The 10,109-nt window shown below is 37.3% G+C and overlaps 3 protein-coding genes across 6 annotated transcripts; 1 reads left to right on the top strand and 2 right to left on the bottom strand.

The window, feature by feature from the left end:
- On the top strand, positions 1,006-3,190 carry LOC110267386. The gene is made up of 2 exons (XM_021112825.1): positions 1,006-2,065; positions 2,191-3,190. Exons 1-2 carry the CDS (start codon positions 1,865-1,867, stop codon positions 2,395-2,397), a joined length of 408 nt encoding a protein of 135 aa, XP_020968484.1. The 5' UTR covers positions 1,006-1,864; the 3' UTR covers positions 2,398-3,190.
- LOC107622632 lies at positions 2,678-8,979 on the bottom strand. 3 transcript variants are annotated; one of them, XM_021112824.1, is made up of 6 exons: positions 8,869-8,979; positions 5,615-5,787; positions 4,855-5,534; positions 3,865-4,757; positions 3,571-3,759; positions 2,678-3,469 (listed from the first exon to the last, which is right to left on the bottom strand). In XM_021112824.1, the coding sequence occupies exons 3-4, from the start codon at positions 5,532-5,534 to the stop codon at positions 4,751-4,753; spliced, it is 687 nt and encodes a 228-aa protein (XP_020968483.1). In that variant the 5' UTR covers positions 5,615-5,787; positions 8,869-8,979; the 3' UTR covers positions 2,678-3,469; positions 3,571-3,759; positions 3,865-4,750. The 3 variants fall into 3 exon arrangements, with proteins under 3 accessions (XP_020968483.1, XP_016180095.1, XP_016180094.1); XM_016324609.2 differs by lacking the exon at positions 8,869-8,979 and having other exon boundaries at positions 5,615-6,295; XM_016324608.2 differs by lacking the exons at positions 4,855-5,534; positions 5,615-5,787; positions 8,869-8,979 and having other exon boundaries at positions 3,865-4,755.
- On the bottom strand, positions 7,190-9,889 carry LOC110267385. 2 transcript variants are annotated; one of them, XM_021112822.1, is made up of 3 exons: positions 9,311-9,889; positions 8,899-8,984; positions 7,190-8,738 (listed from the first exon to the last, which is right to left on the bottom strand). In XM_021112822.1, the coding sequence occupies exons 1-3, from the start codon at positions 9,858-9,860 to the stop codon at positions 8,586-8,588; spliced, it is 789 nt and encodes a 262-aa protein (XP_020968481.1). In that variant the 5' UTR covers positions 9,861-9,889; the 3' UTR covers positions 7,190-8,585. The 2 variants fall into 2 exon arrangements, with proteins under 2 accessions (XP_020968481.1, XP_020968482.1); XM_021112823.1 differs by having other exon boundaries at positions 7,190-8,979; positions 9,311-9,886.

Here is a 10,109-nt window from a genome sequence, read left to right as displayed (position 1 = left end):
TAATATAATTATAATAAAGATATTTTTCTAAAATAAATTTAGAAGAGAGAATAGTGCTTTCATTTTGGAGGGAAAATGAATTTATGAGGAATTGACACTTCACTTTTATTAGTTGATAATGTATTAAATATTGATTTTATATAATTATAATAAAGATATTTTTCTAAATTAGTATAATCATGCATTATTCGTTAAATGTTAATTGTAATATAATTATATTAAAGATATTTTTCTAAAATAAATTTAGAAGAGAAAATAGTGATTTCGTTTTAGAGGAAAAATGAATTCATGAGAAATTGACACCTCACTTTTATTAGTTGGAGGAAAAATCTAGTTTTAGTATATTTCTCGTTATTATATATTTTTCTCTAATCATATATCCACTACTGTTTTCTTTCCTTCGTTTTAGTATTTTGAATATGGGTTTAACTTGTCGTAGTTCTCACATCTCAGTCATTCTATTAGATGTAGTTGATAACTATTGAAATTCTTTGATTAACATAGGAGAAAAATATATTATTATATGATAGAATTAATAGGGTAATTCACGTTATTAAATCAAACTCTATCTAATATTACATAAATCACCCAAAATGAATAACGTTACTTGAATCACCCAGAACAGATTTCTATATAAATCAAAACAGATAGGCTAGATTTATGTTTGTACATAAATCGAAACAGCCATGTTCCAATTATATGTGCTCCTAGTAAATCTAATGAGGCTGTTTCGATTTATATGTAAATGAAATGTTACATAGTAAATATAATCGAATCGTTTCGATTTATGCATGCAACCGTATGTGTAGTAAATCTACACCCACTGATTCGATTTATTTTAAATCATGTTGTTTTGATTTATTCAGGAGTTAAACGATATAAATCATGTATTTACCTAAAATGTATTTATTCAAATTTCAAATACAATATTCTTTTACATCATTAATAATTTAAAAATTAAAACAATTATTTTATTTCATGCGAAACAATTAAAAAATTAAATTTAAATAAAATATTTTATGTAATCAATAATAATTTAAAAATTAAAAAAATTATTTTATTCCTCCCTTAGCTCGCGTGCGGCAGCTGCTCCCTCGAGCCTTCCTCTGGACTCAGCTCGACAGCAATGGCCTCCACGGCGACGGCGAGGCAAGCGCGGCGTTCTTCTCCCTCTTCGGTTAGACGGCGGCATGATGATGTCGCCCAGTACGTCGGCGCGAGCCTTCCGCTCCTCCTCCCTTATTCTACGGCTTAGTCTCCCTTTCCCTTTTGCTTCTGCTTCTTCGTTCATGAAAGGAAAGGAAACCGTATGGGTGTGATGGCTGCGCAGCAAAACAGTGAAGAAGGGGGTTGGGGCTGCGCAGCATTGAAGAGAAGGAATGGAGGGGGAAGGGTATGTCAATTAAGGTAATAGGGTTAATTTTGTAATTTCAAATAAAAGTAAGGATAGTATAGTAATTGAAACCCAAATTAAATCTAACACTAATTATATATAGAAGATACTATTTGTTCATAAATTTTAGAGGTAATGACCAATTCGGTACCCGAAAGATTCAAACACTGACATTTTGGTACCTAACTATTGTTATTGACAAAAAGGTACCTGAATGATTAAAAATTTTGCCAAGTGCGTCCACGTGCTTGCCAGAACATAGCTCCGGTGAGTACGATGCCTACGTGGACGCCGGTTTTTGCTGACAAGATTAATTTTATATTAGATGGAATTTGTAATTAAAAGTATGCTTATCCTACCTGGAAATTAAGTTAACCTAATTGAAAATTGGTTTTGCCCCAATTTAATTTTGCCCTAAAACCCAATTTTGCTCTCTTCGCTCACTCGTAGAGCACGATTCCAATCTGGAAGATGCAAGCAGCTAGGGCTCGTGGAAAAGGTGGAACCGTGAGAAAGCACTCATCCATTCAAGCCATCGACGTTGATGGTGGTTCAGGTGTTGGTAGTAAAATCTACGATGGGTGTTGCTTTTGTCCCCTCCCGGTGGTTCCGTTGAAGTCGAAGACAAGTAGCAACCCTGATAGATGGTTTCTACGTTGCCCTATGTGGAAGGTAAGCTTAAAATGTTGATGTATAGTTTGACGAAATGATGCAATCTTCTTGGGTTTGTTTTCTCCACTTTTTCAGATTTAGTTTTCGATCGAACTCTGATTCATGAAATTTTTGTGCCATGTTAGAACACACAAAGACGTTGTGGGTATTTTCAATTGTTGGATGAAATAGAAGAGCAATGTGTGGAAGGAGAAGTTTCTTCGGAGAATAGCAACATGATGGGCATAGCAGACCCAAAGAAGAAAAGCAGAATCAACCAGGAGGGTAGTGATGGCCGGAAAAGGGATAGGATGATGATGGTACTTTCTGTGGTGAATGACATGAAGGAGTAGCTGAAGAGGGTTGAGTTGTTGTTGATTGTTATCTGTATATTGTTTGGGTTAAATCTGGTTTTGAGTCTGCTTTGTTTGGCTAAGTAGGAAGACAATGGTTAAATTTAAGAATTTAATAAGAAAATTTTGTTTCTTTGTAATGTTCTCCTAATTGTAATTGAGATGAATTAATGGATGCCTTGTTATTAGTATTCTGTGACTGAGTTATTGTTGCTGAATTGTGAGTAAGCTATATATAAGATAGGTAAGCCATTAATGAAAAAATTGCATAAACAGAAGCTGTATAAAACACCTTTTTCATAGCATAAAATCATAATCCATAAGTATCAAGAGTAACATACCTCAGACCCAAAATAACACAAGACAGCCCCAAAAAAACCTAACATGACATAATGACACTTATGTTCATAACAAGTACTACTAAATCAGGTCTAACATTGAACTAAAAACTCAACATGCCATAATGGCATTTAGGTGCATAGTATCTACATCAGGTCCAACATGGAACTAATAACAAAATGAAAACCCAAGAAAGTAAGGTCACTTCTTGTTGCTTGCTGAAGGCTTTGATGCTTTTGGTCCAGATTGCTTTTTCTTCTTCAAGGATGGGGTGGGCATGAAGCCTGTGAACCTGCTCTGTGTGGCTGGGCTCGCTGCTGCCATGATTTTTCTAGTCACACTTGGTGGCCTAGATGTGGCTGAATGTTGGGCTTGAAGAGTGGGCCTAACCAAAGGACCTTGTGGCATTGACCCAGGCCCACTACTTGGTCCTGCAGTATTGGTTGGTGTGGCTGGGATCTGAGATTTAGACCCAGCAGCATGCCTAACAACCCTAGGTTGAGCAGGGTGTGGTGGTGTAGCTGCAACATTTTGTGTGAGAGTGAAAAGTGTTGTTGAGTTTGGTGTTGTTCCTCTTCGAGTGGTCCTGCCCCTGCCTCTTGTTGGTGGTATTGGTGGTGTTGGTGCTATTGGCCTTCTTGTCACTGGAGGTGCTGGTTCTGAGCTGGTTGCTGGTGTAGTGGCTGCATTAGGGGGTGCAGCAGTTGTTGGAGTAGACATCAGGGTCAGTGTTCTGTATCAGTAGGGTGATTAGTTTAAAAAAAAAAAGGGCTTTCTCAATTCCAGGTGCAACATTTTGGAAAGAATAAGGTTTGATAAAATACAATTGTTTACCTCATCAGGCTGACTTTCTGGGTGGTTTTGAGTGAGGTTTTCCTCATCTGCAATATGTGTAGCATGTGCAGCCTCCATGGTCTCCTCCCAGTTAGCTTCTTGCTCTCTAGCTTCATCCTCATCAATTCCTTCTTCTTGAGCTGCTGCTCTAGTTGATCTATCAGGGCAAGTTCTACTATTATGTCCAACCTTGCAGACAGGCAATGAATAACTTAAATAAGTATTCAACAAGTTTATGTATGATTGAATGACATTATGTAAGTAGATAGGAGAGAATAAATTAATTTGACTTACTCTCTTGCAGGTTTGACATGTTATCTGGCCATATCTTCTCTTGGCATTGTATTGGCTCCCAGAATTTTGCTCGCTGCTGTTCTTTTTCCTTTTCTTTGAAGGTCTGCCAATAGGCCTCTTGTATGGAGGAGGCAGACAAGGCAACCCTTCATGGTGCTCCCAATACTCTTGACTTGGTATGCTATTAATGTGAAACTGGTAAGTCCTGTTGTATGCCTCAATGGTGAGCTTGTGATGGACATAGTCTTCAGGCTTCTCATTCTTCCTCTGTATTGCTGCAATACCATGACAACATGGTAGTCCAGTCAGCTGCCATTTTCTGCAGGAACATGTCCTCTCTCTTGTGTTCACCCTCACTCTATGTTGCCACTTTCTGACTTTAAATTCGTTGTGCTCATCATCACCACACCATTGTGCCTCCCAGTAGTTAGCTTGTTTTTTCTCCTTCTCTAATCTACTCACTTGTATAGGGGTTATTTGGCCAGTGTAAGCCATCAGTGCGTCCTTGTGAGTTGTCATCGTCTCATGATATAGAACCTAAGCTCCTCAAGCATTGTCAATATGCTTTTGCCCCGCAGACCCACAATGGTTGAATTAAAGGATTCACAGTTGTTGCTAGTCAAACTATCTACCTTTGGTCATTCAGAAAACCTGCTTCACGACCACTGTTCTTGCTCAAATTTGTCCAAATACTCTCACACCTGTTTACTGATCCGTTTCACATTAGCCATTGCATCCTTGAACTCTTGATCAATAGTTGCTTTTGCACATTGCCAGAATGTTCCCTTAAGTTCCTTATCCTTCCATCGTTTGTTCAGGTTTCTCCACATATGCATACAACAAAATCTATGTTTCACACCTGGCATCACATCCTGTAATGCTGGTATCAATCCCTGCATTCATAGGTAAATTCAGCAGTTAACATTAATACATTTAAGTTACTCAAGTAAGAATATCAGAGAACCAATGATAAGATACAGTGCATATTACCTTCTTTCTTGTGATAAACCACTGGGTGGTGGTCTTGGATGCCTCTTTTTCACCCTCTTAACAACCACCTCTGGAGCTGCAGGTTGTTCAGTCTCTTTATCCTCATTCCCGTGATTCACATCATCATTCATAACACCACCCTCACATTTATCCGACTCGTTAACATCAACAGCCTTCTCAATCACAACTTCATTCAAAGTCTCTTTCACAATAACTGTCAAAGCCTTATTCAACTGATTAACCTCGCCAGTTTCTTCATTCACAACTTCAGTTTTCCTCTCATTACCAGGTGGATTGACCTCAACCACACTCTCACTGCTATCATCAGACACCACATCGTCATCAATGATTTCAGGGTTGGCATCAATGGGGTGATTAAAATAGAGATAGACAGTGTTGTCATTTTTAATTGCACTTTCACACATCCTCATCACTTCAGCATCTGTCCTAAGCACTCTAAGACCCTGACCTAATTCGAAACCAGGTTCTAGCCAATACGCCTCATTATATCCAGGGTAACACAGGTCTAAAAACAACCCCTCAACAAAAAATAAATTACATGTCTCCACATTCACCCTGTGTATCTCAATTACTAAACCCCCTTCGTATATCACATTCCCATCTCTAACCTTTTTCAAGCAACCCATGTGATGATACACAAACGTAACTACACGATCCATCTAAGAAATAGTAGAGAGAAGATACAATGAACAAAGAACTTAAACCAGAACTTAAACAAAGAACATGAAGCAGAACGCACCTCTTCGTAGGGTTGCTCCTTGCGAAGAATGGTGATCCAACGATGCCACTTGAGAACCGTTACCCTTGATTCGACAATGTCTCTCGCCTTATATCGTTCTTCTTCACGCCAAGCTTCCAGAGCAACGTCTCTCTCTCTCTACGTGACCTTTGAGTTTCGCTAATAGTGACACACTAACCACAGTAACTCAGTAACTAGTAACAACACTTGCTAATTGGGTTTTAGGACAAAATTAAATTAGGGCAAAACCAATTTTCAATTAGGTTAACTTAATTTTCAGGTAGGATAAGCATACTTTTAATTACAAATTCCATCTAATATAAAACTAATCTTGTCAGCAAAAATCGGCGTCCACGTAGGCATCGTACTCACCGGAGCTATGTTCCGGCAAGCACATGGACACGCTTGGCAAAATTTTTAATCATTCAGGTACCTTTTTGTCAATAAGAATAGTTAGGTACCAAAATGTCAGCGTTTGAATCTTTCGGGTACCGAATTGGTCATTACCTCTAAATTTTATAAATTATTTTCAATAAAATGTCCAAATCAAATAATTAAAAATGATATAATTAAATCTTTTATTTTCCCAAAACAATAGTGTCAATATTTTAAAGTATTAATTATTTAGTTCAAATCATATAAAAATCCTTATTATTTCACAACTACCAAATTTAAAATTTACATATATAAAATAATTCAATAATTATAAAATTAGATAAAATCTTAATTTAAATAGCCCAAACTCATTATTTTTGAATTTCTAGAACTTATTTTTGGATTTCTAGAACTTTAAGTTGTAAATAGAAAAATAATCCATAATTATAGAGTTTGAATGAAAACTTTAATTTATTTCAAATTCAATTAATCAAAACTACCTTTAATTACCTTCAATAAGATAATTTATGAAATTAAAACTGTAAATAATTATATAGTTTAAGATTAATTCAAAATAGGACTTTCAAAAGTCTTGGGTCTTACACTTAAAATATAAGATATTTTATTTTGGTAGGCAGCAATTAAGATGCTAGTAAGTTATGTCTTCTGTTCTCTTCATTATAAAGTTAAAATGTTAAATCATGAAAATTTTATGTACTATAATTATGTTTATTTACAAATGCTTTTGTCAATGTATATTCTATCCGGCATAAGGACTGAGTCCACAATTCAAGTCTGCAGTAGCTCAACAAATATATGTTAACTCTCCAGCTTGATAACCATGTTGCAGAATGTCAAACAATCCAACAACAATCAGCTTTCAAAAAACTGTTATATATTTGACAAAAATGTGTAATATAATTTTCATTTTGGTGAACATAGGTGGAATAAGCATTATGCCATTATATCTTTCATCTAGCATCATAAAACAACAGGAAAATCCAAATTTCACATGAAACATGTATGCTGAAGCTTATTGACATCCATATAAAAATCAACCAATCTCCCTAAGCACTTTAGCAAATTCCAAGACACCAATTCAATTCATACAAAAATTAGCTCGTGCACTTATGCTAGAGAGCTAACATATCAGTGTTTCTTAAGTCTTGAAATATATGGCTTGCTAGGTAAAAAAAAACAAAAAAACAAAAACAAAAACTTGTTCATCAAAAGAGACTGACAAATGAGATGTGGGAATGTATTCCAAACTCCAAGCACATTCATAACAGCACAAGAAGCCTGACTAATTCCAAAAGAACTTCAATTTGAGCATTATTATTATAAAGAACCCCTCAATGGCCAATGAATACAACCACAAGGGTATATTAATGCTCACATGTAAATAGCAATATCATGTGTTTAGAATGAGTCTTTGACTTTTTTCTCTCAGCCAAATCACTACTGCATTGGAGATTAAGAACTTCATAGAAATGCTTTGCACCACTTAATGTCACACACATCAAGCATATCCACATTCTTTTGCACTTAGATTGGGTGTAGAAACAATATCAAATAAATCTCCCACCTCATCTGATAGTGAAAAATGTGCATCGGCTTGATGTATGAGACAAAAAGTGCTTACAAATAACATAACTCGGCATCCAAGGTAAAAAATGGATTGTATCAAGAAGCAATGAATTGAACAAAGTACAGGAAAGACAGTGAAACTGTTAAATGTACCATTGGCAATAAAAGCACAAGGAATGTGACATTCCATTATCATTCCTTGGCCAATGAAAAATAACATCAACGGATCTGAAACAATTTCGTCATCCTCAGACACGAGAAAGGTATCAATGAACAACCAACTCGCTGTAAAGATGACTCCAAAATTTCCAGCTTGCAGAAAATTAGGAACAAAAATTATAAAATTATAAAAGAAAAAAAAAACTGAAGATATAAATGAGTCAAGAACAACATTTAGCAGCACGATTAACTTAGCAGAAAACACAAATGAAAAAGAAAAACGAATATGAAATAGCATTGTACTGTGATCATTTGGATTCCAAGGACTAAGCACTTTGCTTCAAGAGAGTGATCTGCGGCTATTCCAAACTCGATATATGAAGGTTAAGCGCGATCTAAACCCTAGGAGAAAAGGGTGTAAATTTATTCGTGTAAAAGGAGGACTCGCTGATTCAATTTTCCACAAATCGGATTCAAGTTTTGAACCAGTTAAAACAAACCGAACCAATTCAAACCGATTGGATTCGGCATGGTTCAGTTTCAGTTTCAGGTTCTCAACGTCGCTTACCACCGGATCGGGGTCTGGGTTCATGGATTTCCTTGGCAGGGCTAATTGGCCCTGCAGAGCATGGGCAATAATTGAAGATATCCAGATGCTTTTGGTCTAAAGGGGACTCCCAGGAATGGAGTGAGGGGTGTACATGGGTCGGGTGAAATGGAGTTTACCCTAACCCAAACCCGGCCCTAAATATGTATCGGACGTATTTTACAGACCCTAACCTTGCCTTAAACCCGATGAAACCTAAACACTTTTGGACCACAATTATACTGGGTAAAAACCGTGCTTTTACTAATAATTTGTTACAAAGAAGTTGCTAGCCAAAGTTGAACTTGAATCTCTCCATGAATCACAATTCCAGATGCTAGGAGACAAAATGTAAACACTAATGCTAGTCATATCAATCCCAAAACTTATTGAATTCTCTAGGCCTTTCTTTCTCTCACTCATCTCAACCTTTTCCTAACCTTTATGTGAACAAACTTGAGGATGAACCAGGAAGGAACAAAGAATCTATAATAATATATATGTCTACATGTATCTGTGAATTAGCTGCGTAACTGTGTCAACTTACAAGACCAGCAGAATCACTTTATCAGCACAGAAAGTGAACCTTCTCTTTTTCTTTTCCATCATTGCATTTACCATCTTTGAGACTTTCTGTCTCTAACTTCATTCTCCCATGCTGCCCTTGAATTCATCAATAGCAATGCACAAACATTAGAAGAACACAGTGCTGGTAAAAAAGAAAATCTAAGATGGTATTCAGCAACAAATCACCAATAATTAAGCATTGACATATTTTAATTAAAATCAGAACAAATCAACAATAATCAAAACATGTTTTAATTAGGATCAAAACAAATCAGAACCAAATAAGGATAACAAAGCAACAATAATCAGTCACCAAAAAAAAAAGCAACAATAATCAGAACATATTTTAATAAATTCAGAACAAATCAGACCCAAACATGGAGAACAAATCACCATTATATGTAATTAAAATCAAAACAGATCAGAACCAAACAAAGAGAACAAAGAAGAGCGGCTGAGCAGGGGCTTGTGACCTTCCTCACCAAAAGAGCACCGGCGCCGAGGAGAAGAAGATGAGCAGCGCCGAAAAGAAAGGAACAGGGGAAGAAGAGGAGGAGAAGCGCCGAGGAGAAGAGGAGCAGGAGCAGAGCAGTGACCTTCACACTTCGCGGCCGCTGTTGGTGGCGTCGTGACTAAGGTTCTCCGGCGAGCAGTGCGGCGCAGAGAAGCCGTGCAGCGCGGAAGCAGAACAGCTGGTTCCGAGAAGCAGTCCAGCAGAAGCAGAGCAGCGCCTGTTCCGAGGAAAAACACAGTGAGGCCAGTGACGGTGGCCGGTGGGTGATTCGAACTCTTACTGGGCCAGGTCGAGTGATTCGAACTCTGGCACAGATCCGGTTGAATTATTCTCTCAATTGACATTTTTTCGGGATCAGTCTCAGGCCACTTCTGAACCAGTTCAAGATCTGCAAAAGCATTTCGAGCCCAAACCAAATATTTGGACCGGACCGGATCGTATACATCCCTCAGTCTCATTCACAGCAACGGCGGCCAGGGGGCTCGTGACTGAGGCAATATCATTTTAGGACATAAGGAATTTTTAATAAGTACTACAGTTTTGTTGCTTTGTTGGGCCTCTATCCATTTCATACTTTCCTTTGGGCCTTAATTAACCCTTGTTTCATGCTCAAGTTTCATGAGCCGGTTTTCCAAGTAACTTGAGGGTTATTAGCATTGCTCTTAACCATAAGGTCCTTGGATCGAAACTGGCACACAGAGGAAGCA

This window comes from Arachis ipaensis, chromosome B10, assembly GCF_000816755.2.
Source record: "Arachis ipaensis cultivar K30076 chromosome B10, Araip1.1, whole genome shotgun sequence".
Classification (NCBI taxonomy): Eukaryota; Viridiplantae; Streptophyta; class Magnoliopsida; order Fabales; family Fabaceae; genus Arachis; species Arachis ipaensis.
This window is presented reverse-complemented; position numbering and strand designations above follow the sequence as displayed.